General features: G+C 47.3%; 1 protein-coding gene across 1 annotated transcript in view; it reads right to left on the reverse strand.

Moving 5' to 3' along the window:
- Nucleotides 1-22,522, reverse strand: part of Ebf2 (EBF transcription factor 2) — a 197,871-nt gene extending 175,349 nt beyond the window's left edge. The window contains exons 1-6 of the mRNA XM_059273420.1: nt 22,033-22,522; nt 19,549-19,705; nt 18,440-18,503; nt 18,106-18,161; nt 17,588-17,661; nt 10,670-10,738 (exon numbers count right to left, since the gene is read on the reverse strand). Of these exons, the coding sequence (XP_059129403.1) occupies nt 10,670-10,738; nt 17,588-17,661; nt 18,106-18,161; nt 18,440-18,503; nt 19,549-19,705; nt 22,033-22,163 (551 nt within the window). The 5' untranslated portion in view covers nt 22,164-22,522. The remainder of the gene's footprint in view (nt 1-10,669; nt 10,739-17,587; nt 17,662-18,105; nt 18,162-18,439; nt 18,504-19,548; nt 19,706-22,032) is intronic.
- Between the last annotated feature and the right edge of the window lie 505 nt (nt 22,523-23,027).

Consider the following 23,027-nt stretch of genomic DNA (forward strand, 5'->3'; position numbering starts at 1 on the left):
TCCAAGTTCTCTCTTTAAAATATTAATTTGAGCTGGGGCAGGGTGAGGGAGCACACATCTTTGATCCCAGGCCTCCAAAGGCAGAGGCAGGTGGATTTTTGTGAGTCTGAGGCCAGCCTGGTCTACAAAGGGAGTTCCAGGAAAGCCGAGGTTACACGGAAAAACCCTGTCTCAAAAAACAAAAAACTAATTTGAACTTACAACTGTACTATTTAGTATCCTTTATGTCTTCTATTTTCAATAAAATTACATCCCAATGCTTTCATGGGGACATACGAATCCCCAAAAAAATTTGATCTTAAATAGTCCTGCAAACTTCCCTTCCCTTCACGATGTCCATACACTTCTAAACCCATGAGCGGATTCAGGAAGTATTTTCCTTCCCACAATTCCTTTCCCACACTCAGTCCTTCCAACCTCAGGTCTGCCCGTTACAACCGTCACCACACCCACACCTGCCAAAATGGCCAACGCCTCCATCCTTCACATCTTCTGGAGGTTTTCACCTCTGTCTCTGGTGTAGCACTTCCTGCATCATGACATGTCTGAGCGCCCTTTGTCTTTCTGTCCAAATAAAGTCTTGAAGGAAGAGCTTTGTTTCTGGTCAGTCTTCCTCCTCGGGGCACACAGCAAAGTTCATGACACACTATGCCCTTCGTAAGTGCTTCCTGAACGAATAAGGATTCATTCTGCCTTATAACCTCAGACATATGTTCTTGGCATTTTTTCTTATCTATCTACCACTGGGGGTAAGATTTCTAGGTCACTGTCAACTGATTACAGTTACAGGAAAGTCCCTATATGAACTAGCAAATTCCTCAGTCACCTAAACTCCTCAAGGCTTAGCAGTGAAAAAAATCAATTAATTAATATTAATTACTAATATCAACTGAATGCCTCTGATGTCCAAACCACTGCATAGACATATCAGGAGAAACAGGATGACAATTGCTACGGCTTCTTTAACTTGTATTTTTTCATGTGTATGAGTATCTTTCCTGCATGTATGTAGATGTGCTACATGCATATTATATAGCCATAGAGGTCAAAAGAGGGCATTGGATCCCTGGAACTAGAGTTACAAATGGTTATGAACCACCAGGTGCATGCTGGGAACGAAACCCTGATCCTCTGCAAGAGCAAGAAGTGCTCATAACCACTGAGCTATCTCTCCAGCCCCTTGCTTTAAAAAAACAAAACAAACAAACAAAAAACATTTAGGACTGTGAGAACAAAGCACTTTCCTAGCATGTGTGAGAGCTCTAGGTTCAATGCCTAACCCCCACCTCTCTCTCTCTCTCTCTCTCTCTCTCTCTCTCTCTCTCTCACACACACACACACACACACACACACACACCCCGAATCGTATACTATGTGGATACCTTCATGTATTTAATACAACTCAAAGGGAGAGGCAGTACTATTAACTCCAACAAATATCTTGCCAATCCTGGAACTGAGTCTTAAATGGGATCTGATATCCAAGAATAAGACTATAGAGAGGAACAAAAAACAAAACACAAACAGGCTAAAAGATAACAAACAATCCCTATCTCCTAATTGAGATGTGACAAGTGAAAAGACTTTGGTAACAAAAACTGATATCTCTAAGGAAGCAGAATCTGAATCAGGTCTTCACAAAGGGACAGGATTTGAATTTGGCCAAAAAACCTAGGGCACATAGCCTAGGAGGAAACAGAATATCCAAAGGAGAAGAGAGCAGACACTCAAGGCTGGTGTACTGGACCAGGAGGTCACAGAGCTGAAAATGACAAATGACCTGCCATCTACTTATCGTGGGCACTGCTCAGTCTCTACCCGTATGTTTATGTCATCACAGAACCAAAACCACCTCATTAACAGTGAGGAGAAATTTCATTTTTTTGCTTTGTTTTTGTTTTTGAGGCAGGGCCTTATGTACTCTGGGCTAGCCTTGAACTTATTATGTAGCCAAGGATGACCTTGAATTTCTAATCCGCCTGCCTCCACCTCCCAAATGCTGAGATGTGTGCCACCACACTATCTTACGCCATGCTGAGGACTGACCCAGGACTTCATGCATGCCTGGCAAGCACTCCCCCAGCTGAGCAATATCCCAATCCCAGGAACTGCTTCCTAGAAGGAACTTTGTTCACATCCTCTTCCTTGATTCAAGTCGTTTACCCAAGGAAGTTCCTCAACCCACGGTGACGTTCTTTCTACATCACAGGCAGCAGAGCACCCTTCCTGAGCCCCCTTTCCCACCTGTGGCTCTTCAAAGAGTTGGGAAAAAAGCGAAAAGTTTCCTTGGAAAACATAAGAAAATGATGAATTCACAAATCAAATAGATAGTTGAGGTTTTTAATTAAGAAAATCTAAACCTTCCCTGAGGTATAAAATTTTCACACACACACACACACACACACACACACACACACACACACACACACGCAAACATATATATATACATCCCCAAAAGTAGTCCAAGGCCAGGTTTTCGTGGCCTCTCAACAGTACTAGCTGGGTCTCCCACTCTGGAGATGGGGCGTCTTCAAAGAGGTCAGTGCCTCCTAAGCATCACTAGTGACCACAAATGATTGTCACACCCGAAACATACATCTGCACTTACAGCTATAACCAAAGAAGTTAGACTTCAGAAGGAAGGTGACGGACGGCAACCTACTAATACAATGCCCTTCGTTCTATAGAGAGGGAAACTGAGTCTGAGAGTCAGCTCACAGCCTCTGGACCCTTATATAAATGGTTCGTAGATGATTAGGGGCCCAGTTCCTGGTCTCTGTGGCCACAATGAGGACTGGTACAGCCCCACATCTAAGCATAAGTCTCACAGGTGAACGTGACTCACGTGACTCGCGCAGTCTCAGCTAACACATTGCAGAGGCCAGCATCCCCTGCCAGCCCTCCTCCTTCCTGCTCCACTGCTCCCATCAGGGGTCCTTACTTGTCATGCTCCAAGTCTTTCTGCTTTCAATGGCTCTGAATTCTGGCAATTTTTTCCTCTACTGTACCAAACTATTTTATCTCCATCACTACCTGATGGAGTAAAATCTGATTTTACCACCGAAACTCATGAGGTGGCCTTAACCAAATGACTCCCCAACTCCTTAAGATTGATGCCCCAACCCTTGCACAAAATCGAGATTTTTTTTTAAGTAACCACTAAAGCTATTTAATTACCACACATTGGTTAGCATAATGACCAGCACACGATGAGTGCCAATTAAATATTAACTAAACATTAGTTATTGGATTAGAATCATTTGATTCTAAGCTAACTGACATGCCCTTTTCCAGGGAAAAGGAGGGAGTGGTCACAGCCTGAGCACTGGCCTCAGGGGCTTTGCAGATGTCTCATCTGGGGCTCAAGTCCAAGAATGACCAGAACACTAGCTCCGTGATAAAGGGGCAAGCAGAGTCTATGCCACCAACTGGAAAAGATTAATAGGATTAAATTGATTTATTTGGTAAGGGAAATAGCTCCCTGCATCCAGGATGGATGTAGTCTCAAACACACAGAGCAGACCACTTAGGGCTTTGCTCCCCCAGTGACCCTCTGAAAGCCTCTATCCCACAAGAAACTCTGAACTGAAAGAGACACACTCAAGAGAGTGGAAAGGCAATGGTAGCCAGAGGACCATGAGTCTAAGCCGAGGTTCCAGGGAGGAAGGTAGTCTACAAAGCAGGGAGAAATGGGAAGTGGCTGTTCTAGGAACTGGGGAATAGAGCTGACAGCTGCTGGTAAGGATGCCTACCAGATGACAGAAGGAGAAAGCTTCATTTCAAAATAAATACATAGGGACTGTGGGACTCAGCCAATAGGATACTTGCCGTAAGGGAATGAGGACCTGAGTTCAGATCCCGAAAACCCATGTAAAAAGCCACTTACAGCAGGCAGCATGTGCCTATGGTCCCAGCACTAGGAGGCAGAGATAGAAGGATCCCTAGGGCTTGCTGGCCAACCAGTCCAGCTGATCAGTGAGTTCCACACCAGTGAGAAGCCCTATCTCAAAAAAATAAGGCAGAGTGGTGGAAGAAGATACTTTCAACTTCTGGTCTCCACGTACATGTACACTCATATCACACACACACACACACACACTCGTGCAAGTGCACATACACAGACACACACACACACACACACACACACACACACACACACACACTGAAATGTGGAGATACCCTGAAAATACTGTGCTAAGTGAAACAAGCTAATCACAGAAGACCAAGGGATGCACAAATCCATTATATGTGATTCAGGAGGTAGACAGGTGGGTACCAGGGGCTCAGGGTAGGAAGAAATAGGGAGTTATTTAATGGGTACAGAGTTGTAGTTTCGGAGGACTAGACAGTGCTCTATGGATGGACAGCAGTGACAGTGAGCATGAAAATGTGCTTAACTAAAGTGCAATCTTCATCGTGGTAAAGATGGTAAATTCCATGTTACATATATTTTACTACAGTTTAAGCAAACATACAAAAAGGGAAGGAAATATCCCAAAAACTCCTTGTGGGCAATTAAACTCCAGATATTATTTGAGAAAACTTTTTGAATCACAATCATTCTGTTGTTCACGTGGCTTCTTGAAAAATAAAACATAGAAAAACATATCAATACTCCTGGGGGTGGGGCAGCAGGGGAGCTCAGAAACACTTGAGAAGAGTGCCCTCAGGCAAGACGGCACTGTTTAGTGCGTGAGAAATGGGTTGGACATATTCTTTTCATACCCTCCCTGGTTACACATGAGGAGGCTCCTCCTACAGAGATTCAAACAATATGGCTCGGGAGGGGAATGGTTTTTCCTGCCAAGACTGATGAACTGCGTTCAATTGCCAGGACCTACACGATGGAAGGAGAGAACCAGCTCCTTCGTGTAGTCCTCTGACCGCCACACGTACACTGAAGCTTGTACATACTCACACAGTAAGTAAATCAATAAGTAAATAAAAATTGCAAAGATTCAAAAAAAAAAAAAAAAAGAAGTCTTGCCCTCTGCATCCATCCAATTTTTTTATGGAGCTTTTGAAGGGTGGATTTACAAACGTGTCTACCCTGCACGTATGCCCCATGAGAGCTCTGAAGACAACCCAGTGCAAAGTGATAAACTTACTCAAAGCATTGTGAGGTTTGGTTTCTGTTGTTTTGTTGGTTTTGTGTCTGTGGGGGGGGGGCACAGTTGCAAGGTTCTCAAGTATGAACTTTGTAGATGATAACATGGTGTGGAAATGTAGAAGGGTGAAGAACATTCCAATCCAATTACCCTTCACTAGTGAGCCTGTCTCTAAATTTTTTTCTTCCTGTGAACTATGAGGTTATGTCCAACCCCAGAGTGTCAATAGACAGTCAAGAGAAACTTCCAGATGGAAGAGAGAGTCTAAAGAGAACACAGTCAGTGGCAACAGGACTGTTAGAGTTTTCCTAGGAACCACTAATGGAAGCTATTTCTACTTACCAGACAGTTCCTTGCAGCCAAAGATAGCTGAAGACCACAGAGAGGATTACGTATCACTGCTATTGTTTGAACATCAAAGTTCCCTCACAGGCTTGTATGTTTGAACACTTGGTCACCAGATGATGGCGCTGTTTTGAACCTCCCTGTGTCATGGCGCCTAACTGTCTAATGTAGGGGCAGGCTTAAGGGCTAAAATTCTGCCACTTTGGGCTGAAGTCTCTCTGCTTCCTGGTCCAAGCCATCTAATAAGCAGCTCCCACTTATGGTGATAGATTGTGTTCCCTAATAAACTTGCCTGAGGATCAGAGGACAGAGCCAGACACTAGATTAGACACAGAGGTCAGGCAGTGGTGGCACACGCCTTTAATACTATCACTTAGGAGACAGAGATTGTCTGGATCTCTGTGGAGTTCAAGGCTACACTGGGCTACAAGAGATTGATCCAGTATAGGAGAGAAACAGAGCCAGGCAGTGGTGGCACACACCTTTAATTCCAGCACTTGAGATCTCATGCCTTTGCTTGGGAAATACACATGCCTTTAATCCCAGGAAGTAAATATGGCAGGGCAGAGAAAGGTATATAAGGCGTGAGGAAACAGGAACTCACTCTCTTTAGGCTGAGGATTTCGTAGAGGTAAGAACCAGTGGCTCATGCTCTGCTTCTCTGATCCTCAGGCAAGTTTATTAAGGTACACAACATATCGCCACACTCACTGGCCCCTGCTGTCACAGCGCTGCTCAATGCCACTCCTTCTCCACCGTATCGGACTGGACTCCCTCCAACCCCACATCATAGTAGACCACTGTCGAGCAGGCAACATAAAATGGGCAATACATCTGTCATGCTTTGTGTTTTCCCAGAGAAGAATTTGCATTTTTACACTAAAATGCATGAACTGGTGCCCTCCATTTACACACTTTTTCACTGCTGCAGATGCTTGCAAGTTCTTCTGGCCTGGGTGTCGGCCTAGCTTTTTTGGAGGAACAACTGGTTACTCAAAACTTCACAAAAGCATGCTGAGGACTCAAATAAGAATAAGAAAATAGAGCCAGTCGGTGGTGGCGCGCGCCTTTAATCCCAGCACTTGGGAGGCAGAGGCAGGTGACTATAAGTTCAAGGCCACCGTGGTTTACAGAGTGAGTTCCAGGATAGCCAGGGCTGTTACACAAACAAACCAAAAAAAGAAATAAAAGAAATAGATGTGTGGGACTGGAGAGATGGCTAAGTGGTTAAAAGAAGTAACTTCTCTTCCAGAGGACGCAGGTTCGATTCCCAGCACCCACATGGTGGCTGACAAATACCTGTAACTCCAGTTAGGGGGACCCAGCATCCTTTTCTGACCTCTCAGGCACTGTACCACATTGTGCACAGACATACATGTAGGTAAAACATTCATGCACATAAAATAAAAATGAATCACACACTCAGAAGATAGGTGTATGGTTCTAGAGCAATCGAGGTAGGGAGCCATTTAGCAGGGCACAACTCCAAGTTTGGGGCTAAGTCTTCAGAAATGGAAAACTAAATTCCCAGTAAGGGCTCTCCTACTATGAAAGCTAACTGTCAGTTAAGGAGCCACACAATGGCAAATGCTACTTTTCTAATTTGGAGCAGCCTGTTGGAAACTGAGTAGCTGCTGAAATGTGATCACAAGAGCTCCTTGGGAAATCTGGTTGTTTTGTTACAGCCCGGAGTCCCTGGTGTCATGGAGGAATGCTGTTTGCCTCATCCTGACCAAAGGCTCTAATTGGCCATTGATGATGTCGAGGACATATCTAAGATGACTGTTTTTTTGTTTTGTTTTGTTTTGGTTTTGGTTTTGTTTGCCTGCCATTCCGTTATCTCTCTTTGATTCAGAAAGAAGGGAGCGTGGCTGCACTCATAATCTTTCCCTGCAGTTTTGAGTTCAATAAGGCAAAAAACAAAAGGGATCCGTGCGAAGGGGTGAAAAGCTGAAGAATGGTGCTCGTGCCTCTCCCTCCATGAACATTCACAAATCCAAGGGAGTGAATGGTCTTCCCTTGAGCTGGAGTGGGAGTGTGCCTACGCTGTGAGGAGACTCACGGAGAGACGGTGTAAATTAACTGCATCTGGTGAGGCTGGGTGAGAAGGGGATGAGATAATTAGCTGGCTGTATAGGAACAAGGGCAAAGGAGAGATTTCTACGTTCACTCAGAGGAAATCTGAAATGAACTACTTTGCACCCATTTGGTGCTCGATAAGGGAATTCGACACCTTCAGCTTGGCAGACCTTGAACCCAAGGACCACATACACCGGTCCACCAAACCGCTGGACGATACAAGCTCCGCCTTCCCACCCAACAAATGGAAGCCTGACCACACGTCTTCTCACTTCTGAAAATGAAGGCAAGACGATGAGGTTACAACTACAAGTATTCGAGAGCAGTAAGAAGATGAGGATCTGGGGAGGAAGCCAAAGCCTTACAATAAGCAAAATGCACAAATACATAATAAAAACACATAATAAAAATCAGTTCTCCCAAAACCTGGCATTAACCAGTTTATAGTACTGTTCTGTTTGTGTGTTTCCACGTGTACATGTGCAACGTTTTGAAAGTAACACATATTTCGGGTGACTCAGAAACTTCACCAGGCTCTTTATATGATGGCTAAAACAAATGCCACTGTCATATTTAACTCCGTGATATGTAAGGACGCAATGTCTACCATCTTAGAGGAATTTAAATCATTCTAACACAACCTATGAAGACACCTAATATGAAAATCCTTTGTCTCCACAGAGGCAAGAATATTGCATTCTGGGAGCTGCAGAGACGGCTCAGTGGTGAAGAATTCATAGGGGTCTCACAGAGCACCAGAGTTCAGTTTCCAGCATCCATGTCTAGCCACCCCAATGCCCTCTCCTGGCCTCTGTGGGAACTGCACTCATGTGTACAAATCCTCACAGCCGGGAACATACGATTTTTTTGTTTTTTAAGACTGCTTTCTTTGGTGCTTTTAACATGTATTTCTGAGAGTGAGTTTGGCTTTATTGATGAGTAGATTTTATAAGGAACTTTTTAAAGTAAGAGCCACTGCAAAGCTCAGAGTCACTGGGATGTGTGCTTGTAAGACGCAGGGCTCAGTTAGCGCTTAGAGGTTTGCAAACATTTCTTTTTTTTTTTGTCCCCCCCCCCCCGCAAACATTTCTAAAACTAGCTTACAGGGTATTTATCCCAAAAAGAGATAGGACAGTCATGAAGCTGGGTAAATTCCTGAAAGAGGTACTAAAGTTAGGGCAGGGTAAAGTGGGGAGAGTGTTTGCAGTACAAATCTGACAACTTGAGTTTGGATACCTAGAACCCACATAAAAGCCAGACTCAGTAGCACAAATGTCTGTGATACCAGTGCCCCCCAGCCAGCCTAATGAAAACAGTAGTGAATAAGAACAGACCCTATCGTGAACAAGGTGGAAATCAAAGACCACTATCGGAGGTTGTCCTCCAAACTCACACAAGCACTGGGGCACACTCACAGACATGAACACACATGCACTCACACACACGCATACAACCCACACCATACCATGCCACAAAGTCTAGATGAAGATCAGTGAGCTTATGTACACACTCCAAAGGGCAAGACTTGCATCAAGGCTACTGGCATGTGCTTCCAGTTCCCAGAGGATCCCAAAGGCATTGTGGGTAGGACAGAAAGGACATTCTGTGTAATTAGCAGCCCCTATGCATTGGTTAGAACAGAGAACATGCCTGGAGAATGCAACTGTTGCCCTGAGAGAAGCAGGAGCCTAACAGTAGAATCCCCTATATCCTGGTACCAATTCTGACACACCAACTGTGCACAGCATGTCACCACTCTGGGGCTCCGTTTTGGTTTTTGTCATTGTTACTGTTTTTTTCTATAAAACAAAGATGATAAATGGCCCCAGAGAGTCCTTCCAATGATATATATTTAAGTTTGCACTTTTGTAAATACCAGAGAAACTCAAAAAAAAAATAATAAAAACCCTTAAATGACAAAGTTATCACACACACACACACCCAACAAACACTTCCCATGTGTTCATTGCCCTCTTCCAGGCATCTCCATCATCTCCTGCAGCCTACAGCAGCAGGCAGCATCCCCTGACAGCCATCTCTTTACCATGGATGAACAGTGATGCTGAGTGCATTGACCAAGGTCAAGAGCTAGGACGGGATCACCAGTCCAACCTCCTCCATCTCTGTGGCTGTGTTATACTCTCCATGCAGAAAGCAAGCTGACTTTCCCGGGAAAAATGCCAGAGGTTCCATCCTTCCCACTGAGAATATACTAGAATATTAGAATAACAACTTTGGAGACGGAGGTCTCTCTGAACCATTTCAGGACCTGGCTAGAAACACAAAAACCCAGAGAAAGAAGCAACAGGGAATTCTTCCCGTTTTTTAACGAAAGAGAAAAAATTAGGGATGGGAATATGGGGTTTCTTAAAAAATTACATGATTGCTGGAAGTTAATTTGGTATTTCTTCGTTGGTTTGTAAGTTCTGTTTCCAATCACAAAAACAGACAGCTGAGGAGGCCTAAATCGCATTTCAGTGAATTAGCGTCTTGTCCCAGAGAATCATCTATCTCACTCTGAACACAGCATAGAACCCAGACTGTGGTCCTGTGTGGCAGGAAGGACTCTCAGTGTAAGAGCAAATTTGTCAGGAGCCCCTATGTGGTTACCTGAGATGAGGGGGTTCAAGTCCAGCAGCAGCCATCAAACATGGTTAATAAAAAAAATGACATTGAGGTTGGGGTGTACCGGCTCCTCTGGAGAAAGGATTTGGTCATACCCTGCCAGACAGGGGCAGTGGTAGGCCCGAGGCCTCGCCTTCCTTTGTCTTTCACACACCTTATGAGACTGAAGTTGTGCAAATAAATCCGCCAGCGATTTGAAGCTACATGAAAGGAAGGTCCTAGCACAAGCCTGCACCCCGGCACCTCGGAGGCTGAGGCCGGAAAGGCACGAGTGTAAGCACAACCTGGGCTGCAAAAACAAAACCACAGCTCTAACCACCAAAGATCAAAGAAAAAAAAGTGAATAAAGAAAACCAAAAGGAAGATCCCGAGTTCTACATCCTAGCTATCGGAGCTTCGTGCCTTGTAGAAAACACGAAAGCCAAGATGACCGCAAAGTCCCCAGGGTCGCTCCCCAGAGTTGAGACTCGTGAAGGAAAGACACTGAACAGCAGAGACTACATGCCCCCTACCTGTCGATGATGACGGGGTCTGACGGAGTCTCATTCCGGTTCCCACAGCTCTTCTTCTCGCAGCATCGACTGCAGACAGGGAAGGAAGTAAAACCATCGTGATGAGACGGTGTCAGACTGAAGAAGTTCAGTGAGCACACAGCATAAGAACATCCCCAAATGCCCCCAGTAGACTCCAGACCGTAAACTGCTCAAGAGTAAACTTTGTGGCAGTGTTCTGGTTATTAGAACAACAACAACAACAACAACAACAACTAAATCTGGAGCCTCCAAACTCATTCAGATTCTCTATCTTAGAAGCTGGCTGGTCTCAGCTTTCCCGAGAGCCATATCTGTAACTTAACCACAGATGTTTAGATTGTAAGGTCTACGAGGTCACTCCCAGGCTGATGCACGATGATTTTATGAAAGTGTATTTTAGGCCTTTTGTATCCCAATAAATAGTTAAAGATGGAAAGGGTGCAAGAATGTATAAAATAGACCAAAAGTAGCTGCCCGGGTGATTGTAAACCTTATTGACCTACCAGCTTCCTCTGGAAAACTGTCCTCTCTAAGCACTTATTTACCCACTCATTGTTGTCATTTTCCAAAGATGAAGGAAGAAGATGAGAATTTACACATTTTAAAATGAATAAATTTTATACATTTTGTAAAAATGAATGTACATAAAGAAGAATGTTATACATTTTTAAAATCGAGAGGAAATGAAACACCAAGTTGGAGAGAGGTAGCTAAAAATTTTTGTCAGGACAGAAATAGGACTTGAGTGCATCAAGTCCCAGTCCTAAAGTCTCTGCCTCCCGAGGCATCCCCTCTGTAAAGTACAGGGAGCCTGGTAGACAGACAGACAGACAGACAGACAGACAGAGAAATGCTGAAGGGGCCAGGCCCCCAGAGCAATCACAACAACAAGGAAAGGCTCCATCCGAATGGCTTGGATTTTTGGACACAAGTCCAAAAGTGTCTGTTCAAACTCATCAGCCAAACACGAGAAGGCCAACATGGTACCCAAATCCCAACCGCTGTTCGTCAGACAAGGGACTCTCAATGCTCACTGTCAAGTATGGTTCACTTAGCTTGTAGCCTTGACATCGCTCGTAAGAAAATCATGACCGTCCCAACCAGTTGGAGATAGCTAACACATGTTCGTAATAACCATCTGCATGTGAGTGTGCCATGCCATGACTCTTCTGCAGCTCAGACCCAGGCTAGTGCCACCGAGAAACTGCTGGACCAGGAATAAGAGGCCTGATGTCTAACCCATCACTAACTAACTACAGGAACTCAGTCCATTAACTTGAATCCCTCTGAGTTTTGCTTCCCTTCTCCAGAAAGCGGTTGGGTTGGTTATCTTTAGAACGGCTTCTAGGGTTCAGCTGATGAGGGTGAGGCAATAAGAAGTCATGCAAATTATCATAGTACAAAGAGAAATAGGAAGGAAGCCCATGTGGCAACAAGGGATCTCAAAATGTGCTCCAGCCCAGGCAGGGATCTGCTCAGGGACACTCTGCAGCCCATTCACCTCCTGATCCTCCACAGAACTGAACACAAACAAACAAATGTAGGGGCTGAAAAGACGGTTCAGCAGTTCAAAGCCCTGACTGCTCTTCTAGAGGCCCCACGTTCAACTCCCAGTACCACATAGTGACTCACAACGTCTGTAACTTCAGATCCAGGGGATCAGTGCTCTGCTACAGCCACCTAGGGCACCAGGCATGCATATCATAGGCAGACATATGTACAGGCAAAACAGAGGCAGAAAAAGAATTTGTTTTGTTTTGTTTTTTTTTTTCGAGACAGGGTTTCTCTGTGTAGCCCTGGCTGCCCTGGAACTCACTCTGTAGACCAGGCTAGCTTCAAACTAATAGATGGGACTGCCTCTGCCTCCCAAGTGCTGAGATTAATGCTGTATTAGTGGATTTCTTGCTGTTATGCTCGGTAAGACATTTTTTTAAAGATTTTATTTACTCTACTTTATGTGTATGAGTGTTTTGCCTGCATGTATGTATGTGCACCATATGCATGCCTAGTGCTTACAGAGAGCAGACGAGGGTGTTTGTTGGATCCCCTGTACTGAAGTTATCGGTGATTCTGAGATATTATATGGGCTCTAGTAACTGAACCTTGGTCCTCTTCGAGAGCAGCCAGTGTTCTTAACTGATGAGCCATCTTTCCAGCCACCCCCCTTTTTTTAAAAAGTGAACATTTATAAACTTTTGCAACGTATCTCTCTTACCAGAGATATATAGATTAATCAGTGGGCAACCGTACCCTCAGAGTGCAAAAGGCCCTTGAGAGACATTAATGCCTGCTCCTCAAATGGGCACAATGCAGCTCTAAGACATGTATCAAATTAGTAAATATTAAAAATTGTCTCAATTTTCCTGAATGCCAGTCTTTGCCACTGGGACTTTCTGAAATAATATTTGACCTTTGAAGTTATATTAGATCTTAACTTTTAAAATTTCAATTCATCCCAAGATTAACACCAATAAAAAGTCCTGGCCAGCTGTACTCCAGCCTACCAAAGCCCTAGTGTTCCCCACAACTCCCTACCCACCCTGTTTCTGGCTCCCACCTTTTCCATAGCTGGAGTAGTCTTTCTGCCAATGTGTTAACATTAGCTGGTCAGGCAAAACAACTTCGTACAGCTCCACAGTTTCAAAAGCCCCACAAACACTACCTACCTAAAAACCTCCAAAGCTAGACTCTCCTAACATCACCAGCTTGTCGGCCTTGCCCCAAATATGTGTGCAGCACTGGTACAATTTAATTACAATCACATATGCCCTCAGAATGTGCCGATCTGTTTAGTTTTGGGGGGAATGATTCTGAAGAGGCCTGTAAGTTTGCAAAATTGCTCAGCCGAATTCAGCTGCCTTCCACAGGGATTTCCGCTGTAGTAAAAGAAAAAAAAATGCCCCTCCCCCCAAAAGTAAGCTTTGTACCAAGGTGGTACAATATGAGGGAGCCATGGAGGGGAGGAAATGGTCTGCAGAGAAACTGGAGAGCTAATCCTTTATTTCTAACAGGAATAGCACCTCTTAATGTTAACACATAGCAGAGAAAAGATACAGACATTCACTGGGCTACTGAACTTCAATAGTAAAAATATAAACATAATAACAAGTGGTTGTATTGCCCCATTTGAATGTTCCTTAAAATTTCTCTGGGGCTCTCAGTTAAAATAAATTCCTTTTCCAGTGTGTGTGTGTGTGTGTGTGTGTGCGCGCGCGCTTTCGTCAGTCTTAGAGTGCCTGACAATCAAGGATCAAGGAAGCAATGAACCCAGGACACGTAGAACCACAGTTCACCAACACTGTGGGTAGCTGACACTCAGGAACTGGGTCCCTGAATCACTCGGGTGACATGATCTGGTTTTCTTTCCTCTCTAGACAAGGCCTGAATGACCGGCTTCAGGTTCACCCATTTTAGTACAAAGGCTCTTAGGGGCAGGTCTCTCAGTGTGAAGTTCCGGAGAAGAGATGTTTATGTTTTGTTTTGAACTAACAATGACTATAAAATATGAAAAAGATAAATTAATAAATAGATAACTAAAGAGAAGACTGAACTTCAATAGGTTAAAGCTTCCCTAAGGGTTGGGGTTGGGGGGCGTGTTTCTTTTTTCTCAATGTGTGAAAGTGAAAGCTGTCTCTCTGTCCCTGGTTTAGTTTAGTCTTCAATTTATTTGGGGTGCGAAACACTCTCAAGTTGCTCACAGGCCCCTCCTTCCCATGAAATCTTTGAAGGAGGAAAAAGAAAAAGTAAGACGAGCTGGGGCTGAGAGGTTGGGGCTGAGAAATTTTTATCACAGTCCTGAATCTTACCTGAATTTTTTTTTTTCAGGAAAGGAGGAAAATGAAAGAAAGAAATAAGGATGAAAAGATGGCTGGGGAAGAAAAAAAAAGTGCCCTGGTCTCAGTCAGAGGGTGTCTAGTCAGCCAAACTCCAGCCCAAGATCAGCTAATGTGTCCTTTTTCCTTTGCAAACTCGTTTTTAAAATTCAACCCTCAACTTTCAAAAAATCTGTCTCTAATTTCAAACTCAAATAAGCTCACAGCATGGTGGCTTTTGTTTTGTTTTCTTCTCCCCAACTCCTCCCTGCAATTGCATAACAAAAGTGTCCAAATTCACGCCATCTGGCCGATAAAGACACTGGCCCCACTGCCCGGCTGCCCCATCTGATTAGGGCCCTGTCTAGCCTGCGCCTTGTGGCGAAAAGTCACAGCTGTGGGGTTTGCTCACGCTCAATACAACTCTGTTATTAGCCAGCTGTAGGCCTCGAGACGACTTCTGTTCAAATTATAATATCTTTTAACCCTCTGAGCATTGAGGGCACAGGGGTGGCTGGCAGCAACATAACACCTAGATATCTCCTTGCTAATAATTGGCAAAATGAACTAAGGCAGGGAAGAGCAGAGACCACTGGGGAGGAGAGAAAAAGTTATTCCTAAAGAGATGAATTTTGTCCCTTTGTTTTGTCACACACACACACACACACACACACACACACACACACACACACACGCAGGCACACACGCATGCCGCGGACACACACACAAATACCACCACCACTACCACCAAAGCCAAAGACCAGTTAGTTAATGAACCTTTTACCAATGAATACAGAATAGCAAACCATTCCCGGAAGTACCCAGGTATGCCAGGCAAGACCATGCAATAAAAGTATGTGTACTAATTAGTCACTGAAGAGCTGGGCACCCCATTCATGCCCTGTCACTGACAGCTGTAACTGACTGTTCAAATAAACAAGGAATGGGTCCCTTCCAGGAGAATCAGTCCCTTTGACTAGTGAGAAGCTCCCCTGTGCCTATCTATGGACTCACCTATCACTCATCTCCCAACACACACACACACACACACACACACACACACACACACACACACACCACACACACACCACACACACACACCACACACACACACACCACACACATCACACTCACACACACACCACACACACACACATCACACACACTCACACACACACATCACACATACATACACACCACACACACATACACACACACCACACACACAGACACACCACATACACACCACACACACACAGACACACCACATACACACACACACACTGCAGACAGTAACCCATCCAACAGATTGTTTATTCGCCCATAATTAATATTTGTTTGAAAATCTAGTTTGGAAAGAAAGTCAGAGTGTATCTTCCCTGCTCTCCACTGCAGAGAAGTTACAGTACATTAAATTTTTATATTGTGTTACTAATGCAGACTAAACTAGAGGCTTTAAAAATTGATGCTGCTATTTAAACAGCATAAAATGAGGAGGATTTGATTAGGCTGAAAAAAATAAAAATGTCATCCTTAACTATATGGCTGCATGGGGTGTGTGACTATTATTTAAAGTGATAAGGAGAATTCATTAGACAATGGGCTACGTGGGGCCTTTCTAGTCTTTTAGGATTGTGTCTCCAAACAACGTTACTTAGAAGCACAGAGCAAGAAGAGACCTCCTTTTGACTAGCCAACCAAATCAAAGCACTGTGACTCTGTAGTCTAGGGATTGCAGGCATGTACGTTGTGGAGGGACAGTGTTTTCCTTCTGACCAGACCTGTCAAGAGCTCTGAAGTAATGAAGTATCTCCCCATTGACCAGGCTGTGGCACTTCATTGCCTTTCTGTTGAGGCCATGGCCAGGCCTCAACTTTGCCTCTTGGTGAATTTGCTTTTCTAATACTTGGCCACAACCTAAACAAACATGTCTGATTGTTATGATTTCTAACTGGCTGGATTAAGGGGGCAGGGAGGGCTTTAGAGAGCTTCCTAAGGAGCAGTCCCTACTAAATCAGATGGCCTGCAATTATCTGCCAAAGTCAGGAACCAGGAATGGGGACGACAGTCACCGAATTGAGAGCAGAGCTGGGGGAAGAACAGAAGCTCTTGCCCTCCAGTCAGGCTTTGGAAAGAGGGAGATGTGTGCACAAAACAGCCTTTAAATTCTGTACTGAAAGGACTTCTTCCCAGAGTCTCCTTTGTATGCCCTTCCCCGTTTATGATAGGCTCATTAATGCCCTGACCACTAGACAGCACGCACTGAGCACTCCAAAAACATTATTTGAAAGACAGAATGTAAGGATGAATTCCCCACCACCCCCATCACCACCAATTTTCTTCTGTGTAAGTAGGAGAAAGAGGGCAATATGTAGAGCTCAAAATAGAATGCATTGGGCCCTGAGGGCAGTCAGGGAAGCCAAGAACTCCAGTAGACTGTACTTTTCACAGTGTGATCCTCTGACTCCATCTTTCCTGGGACCTCAGATGTCGCAAGAATAGGCTTCTCGCTATCTTTGCACCCACTGGTGACCCCACTCAAATGATTTTTCTGCCCTATGATTTCTTTTTGACAGAAGAAATAGCACTGATGTGAAATCTCGCAGTCATGGGAGAAGGGACTTTACCAGCAGGGGATAAAAAGCCCAAGCATCTCCAGGAAGGACTTAGGATCTGGCCTCTCAGCCCTCTGGTGGTGTCTTGCCTTGACTGAATCACGCCAGGGTTTAGGGCTCAGCGACTAACTCCACAAGTGGTACTTTTGGAAATCTACCCTGAGCAAACAGAGAGTCTGGGGGAAGCCTTCATCCCAAATTCAACCCCGAGCCAGGCCTGATGCCTAGGCAGCAGCTGAGACTTCCCACCTCGAGGAAGAAAGTCTGGGAAGCCAGGGGAATGGAATCCATCTTCTGGAATACCTTTCCCAGTCCAAAGGGCTATGCTCCAAAACAACAGCCTTAAAGACAAGGAGCATTCTTTAAGATGGGTCCAGCCAGGGACAAATCAACCAGGTGCCTTTGGTAAAGCAGTCCCAGGAGCGCCCAGCTTTCCAGCCAAGCTCAGGGGGGGAAAAGGCAGCTCTTACCTGCACATCACCTCATGCGTCAACAGAACTCGGCACATTTCTGGATTCTTATTCTGCCCCTCATAGGCTATGGGCTGTCGGAAAGGAAGACATGGACAAGGTGGAGGCAGAGAAAAGACTTTAGAACAAGTGCTAAAATCGGTTCCCACTCACTGCCAGTTAGGAGACACTCCCGGCCCCTCCAGCACAGAACCAGAGCCTTCGCCTGGTTAACATAGAAGTTTGTTCTTAGCAAAGAGGAATACCCCAGTAAATTGAACCTTCAATAATCGTTGGCTGTCTTCAGCCCTTTATTTACCACCACCCCCAACCCCCAGCATTCTCCCATAGCACTAAAAACAGAGCAATGGGGGAGGGGATAGTTTCTGTTTTTATTTTGTTTTGTTTTGTTTCCCAGTGTGGACTTGAGGTGAAGGGAAGTGTGAATCCGACACTGTAAATCATGCTTAGAGGCAGAAAGTCACAGACTACCCACGCAGGGAGCAGGGAACCAAAGGCAACCTGCCTCCAGGGCTCACCTGCTTAGTGACTGAGTCGATGAGCCTGACATAGAGGTCCTGTTCTGTGCGGACTCCTGCAGGGAAGGAGAGAGATGGTGGTGTGTGGGCACGAATATCAGGAACGCTCTCCCACCCCAACCCCTTCCCAGCCCTGGAGTCTGATCCAGCAAGTCAGTCCATCAGGCCACAGACCCCTTGATGGAGCTGACCTGGAGGAGGACAGCGCTCAATCTCCACCCCCACCCAAGCCCTGCCCTCACTAGTCTACTATCTCCCTGGGTACAGTAGGCGGTAGATGGCCGCTACCACCTGGCTGCTTGTTGACTGAGTGCCTGGCGAGGAAGCCACTTACCGTTGCTGTACAGGAGCTGTAACTTGTAATGGGTACCGTTGTTGGTCTTCTCATTGCCTTGCTCCTAAAATACAGAAACCCTTCATTCTTGTACTTTTTGGTACACCCTCCCCCCCACCCTCCCAAATGAGAGAAGCAGGCCTTGAACAACCCGCATCCAGCCCCGGGTCAAAGGGCAAGGAGCGGCTCCCGCCGCCATTGGCCACCTTGGGAAATTTGTCAAGGATTGCAGCCACTTGACCTTCACCAGCCCTGGCCTCTCCCTCTTAAAAAATGTCCTCATAAGTGCACCCCTGCCTCCAGCCGGCCGTGATGACCAGACACCCACACCAACGCTCTCTTTAAACAGTCCCCACCCAATCCTTCAGTCCTTAGCAAGCCCCTGGGCTTCTCTCTGGAGGAAAAAAAAAAAAGTGAGCCCGCCTGTCTTTTAGAAGGGCAACATTAGTTCTGCAAAACGGAAATGACCAGGCCCAGGGCTCAGGGACACTGGCAACTAGCTACCCCAGGGTTCCCTTTGCACAGCCGAGGAGGCTGGAGCCCAGTCACAGCTGTTGGGCATATATTGGTTTAGGTAAACAATCCTTCATTTCAGACCAGATCCAGCCCTCAAATCAGGGTTTGAGTTCAAAGGAGGCACTCCGTTGCTCGGTAGAAAGAAATGGAGCCTTGGAAGGCTGGCCGGAGTGCCCACCAAATACTGAATTGACATACCGGCACCCCTGGCCCTTGTCGCCGCTGCCAGGTGAAAATAATAAAATAAATAAATAAATAACCTGGAGACTGACAGCGGCAGAGTTGGTTATACTTTTTTAAACGACGGTCTAAAGAACTTTTTCTCCGAGGTCAGTCGGTGGCCTGTCGCGCTCCTACTGACCCCAAGGTTAGGCTCTGGCACTGCCGCAAAGCGCCAGATTCGGAGTAGGGACCAGCGGAGGTTGGTGAGGGGAGTCTGCTGAGTTAGAGGCTGAGGGTGAGAAGCCTCAATTTATCATCCCTGATGATGCGAGCGGGAAAGTGTCACAAGTGACAGATGGAATCCTTAGTGCTTTGCAAGGAGGGAGTTATTAGGCCGGGGAGAGGGGGGGGGGCGCCAGGGGTCCGCTTACTTTGTCGTTCTCCACAAAGTCCACGAAAGCCGTGCGCTCGATCTCCACCGGCTGCCCCTGCCTGTCGTAGAGCGCCAGGACAAAATGAAAGAAGTTGGATTTCCTCAAGTTAGAGGGAGGTTGCTTTTCAAAGTGGGCCCGGGACAGGGCCACTCCGCTGCAAGGGAAGAGATGGGAGGGAGACAGGATAACGGGGAAAAGAGAGAAAGACAGAGTGTTAGGCAGTTACTAACGCGCCCAAACCGCGTGGCAGACGGGCAAGGAGGTCTACAACCCAGGCCCCAAGACCTGAGACCTTCACGTCCTTTTCCACGTCCCTCCGATTAAGAAGCGCGCTCCCTTAGAGGAGTTGCAGTAGGCAACTTGCTTCCATCCTCCAGTTAGTTGTACAGCCGCCCAGAATCCCGTCACCAGGCGGCTAAGTCTCGCTGTCGGGCCTTTAGTGGAAGCGAAAGACCAAGGACTGCCAGCTGAAGTCCCGAGAAGCGCTTCTAAACCGCAGTCGCCTGCCTGCCGCATCTTTCCTTCAGCCTACGGCCAGTCCCCAAAGCTGTGACACAGCTTTAGGTGGGGGGGATGAGATTCTTTGGCATCTGAGCAAGTGACCCCTTTAATTCCTGTCTAATGAGTTCCCAGACCTGTGACACAGCCTAAAAGATGGGAAGCCTGGAGCCCAAATCTTGGTCCTCAGGGCCTCACCCACGGTTTGGCTTACTCTACCGAAATTTGCATCCAGGACAGCATCACTGCAAAATCCCCACAGTCATCGCTGGAGAAAGCGGGCCAGGATCGAACACTCGCTACTTGAGGACCTTCGCCCCCCCAGAGCTGCTCCACGTGGAGAAGCCAAAAACGTTAAGAGACACAGGTGATCGGCGTTCAAGCGTTTTCTCCACTTCCCTGACTCTGTAAAGCTGGACCCGGAGCCCTCCAGAGCCTCGAACGTGTACACAGGACCTCCCTGTATACCTGTCTCCGTAAGTGCCACCCACATTTAACTGAAAATCTGGCGGCGCCGGCGACCTGACAGATGTCAAGGGCAGCCTGGTGGCCCTAAGGTCTTCTGGATGCTTGTGTTGGGCACGGGCACGGACACTTTTTGGAAAGGTGTACTTTTTTTTTTTTTTTTTTTGCTAGCTCACCACCCCCAATTCTGACTGCCTGTTCAAACTTTAACAAAGTGCATTTTATTTCGGACGGGAAGACAGGAGGAAGGACGATGTCCTTAAGCCTGGCTAGGAGATGGGTCACGGTGCAGATCTGCCGAACTGCCCTGGTTCCCTCGGCTTGCCGCCGCGGGCGAGTCCTCAGACCGCTGTTGAGAGCCGCCGCCGCTAAGTACCATCTGCTTCTTCAGAGACAACTGAGCATCCCGACTCCGGAGGGGTGGCAGTCGGGTACCGCAGGCGCCGCTTCAGTCACCCGGCACGCGGCCTTGGCTTCCGCTCCTTCAAGGGTGGCAGCCAGTTCGCTCTAGCCGGGACACCTGGAGATGTGGCCTGTCTGGAAAGGGGGTCATTCCCCGGTGTGAAGTCCAGATTTAAGGAGGTTGGCGCGGAGAGCGGAGGGAGAGACAGCAGTCGGGGAAGAAGTTTGTAGGCTCTCGGAGAGAGTAAGGGAGCTGCCTCCCGAAGACCTGGACACGAAGGCCACGAATCCCAATTCAGAAGCCATGGTGAGAAGGAAGACTAGAGTGTCTTCGTGGGATGGAACCCTGGACAAGACTTTACCACCCGCACACGTGGATGATTCGGAAACAAAATCAACTTGAGGGACCCGCAAAATCGGAGGCTGATCTTCTCTTCGGCTCGGGCGACGAATCTCCTTTTCCTCCTCTCCCGCGACTTCCCCTGTGCTCCGGTCCTTCCTCTTTAATTTCTCGGCCGCCTCGGTTCGTCAGGCCCACTCTCTCTGACCCAGGACCGGCTTGCCCGTCCCCTTTCCCAGAGCTCCCGGCCGCTTTGCCTTCCCCATGCAGTCGCTCAGGCCTTTCCGGATCCCCTCGCCGCCGCCACCATCTGGCGGCTGGGCTCCCCGAGTCTCGGAACTCTCCTGAAAGATGCTGGAGGAAAAGCGCTCGCAGGCAGCGGCGGCGTGGAGAAACCTCGGAGTGACCCGGCAGCCGGCTCCGCTGCTGTGCTGGCTGCGGCTAGCTCGGGTCCTCACGCTCCGCTCCTCTGGAGTCCATGAGTAAACGCTGAAGCATGGAGCTTTAATGCTGCTTCAAAATATTTTCCCCCCCAAAGAATGGGCTGTGTGCGAAGGAGTGAAGGAGAAACACCTATGACCTCGGTAGTTCAGAAACTCCAGTGTTGGCTGCCGGAGGATTCCCCTTGGCCGCAGCGACCTGCCCGCCCCCGGGAGAGCCCCAATGCGCACGGCCTGGAAGGACAGACGGGGACAGAGAGAAACAGAAGGAGAAGGGGAGAGTGGCACACGGAGAGACAGACACAACCAGAGACACAACGGCTCCAGCCTCCTTACCTCTGAGCGGCGACATTGGCGTCCACCACGCCGACGTTCCGGACCCAAGACCTGACCGAATCCATCTCGGCGCCCAGCGACTTTTCTTTCAGAGCTGGTCCTCTTCCTAGCGTATCTTGAATCCCAAACATTTAAAAAGTCTGATCCTCTACTGTCGCCTTAAAAATGACTTTACGACAAACACCGCCCGGGCTTTCCGACGCTGCCAGCAAACGGTGTTCTCCGAAGCAATCCGAGAAAGGGGGCAAGTGACGAAGTTTGGGGCCCTCTTGGAAAGAAATAACCAGCTCTTCCCTCCACGCACAATGCAGTCAAAGTTTGGGTTTTTATCCTCGGTGGCTTCAGATCTGCCGCCTCGGGGCTTCCAGCACCCTAGGTCGCCCGCATCCTTCCAGTTGCAGAGCGTTCTCCAGAAAGTGGTCACAATTTAGAAGCATCATCTGTTCTGGGAAAAACAGGAGGAGATAGATAGCTGCCTGATCGCTCCCCTTCCTCCTGGTCCCCCCTCCCTGCTCCTCCCCACCGTTCCAATATAGAAAAAAAAAAAAAAAATCCCCAACAGGATCAGTTGTAAGAGGAAGGGGAAGACCCGGAGCCGGGAGGAGGCGGTGGCTGAGAGCGCCGCGGAGCCGGGCTGCAGCGGCGCGCGGGCCCCATGAATGGTTACTACAACCGGGGCCGCGGGAGGCGGAGCCCAGGCCCGATAAGGAGCCTCATTTGCATGGACGCCCGGGATTGGCCGGCTCTGGGCAAGCCGGGGCGGACGTCCTCCCGCGGCGTTCGCCAAGCTCGGCGTTGCCCGAAGTCCGGGAGGTGAAAGGCTACTGCCGTAAGCTGCAGGCGCCGAGTCTGGGCCAGAACCCCGAGTATTTGGCCTGCGTGGGAAGGGGGCCCCCCAAGTCCTGCACTGAAACAGGGTAGCGGGACTCTGAGCCTTAGGAACACGGTGGCTCGGTCTGATCGCGGAAGCAGGAAGCCTGAGCGGATTTGCCTCT

Source organism: Peromyscus eremicus, chromosome 9 (assembly GCF_949786415.1).
Source record: "Peromyscus eremicus chromosome 9, PerEre_H2_v1, whole genome shotgun sequence".
In the NCBI taxonomy this organism is placed as follows: Eukaryota; Metazoa; Chordata; class Mammalia; order Rodentia; family Cricetidae; genus Peromyscus; species Peromyscus eremicus.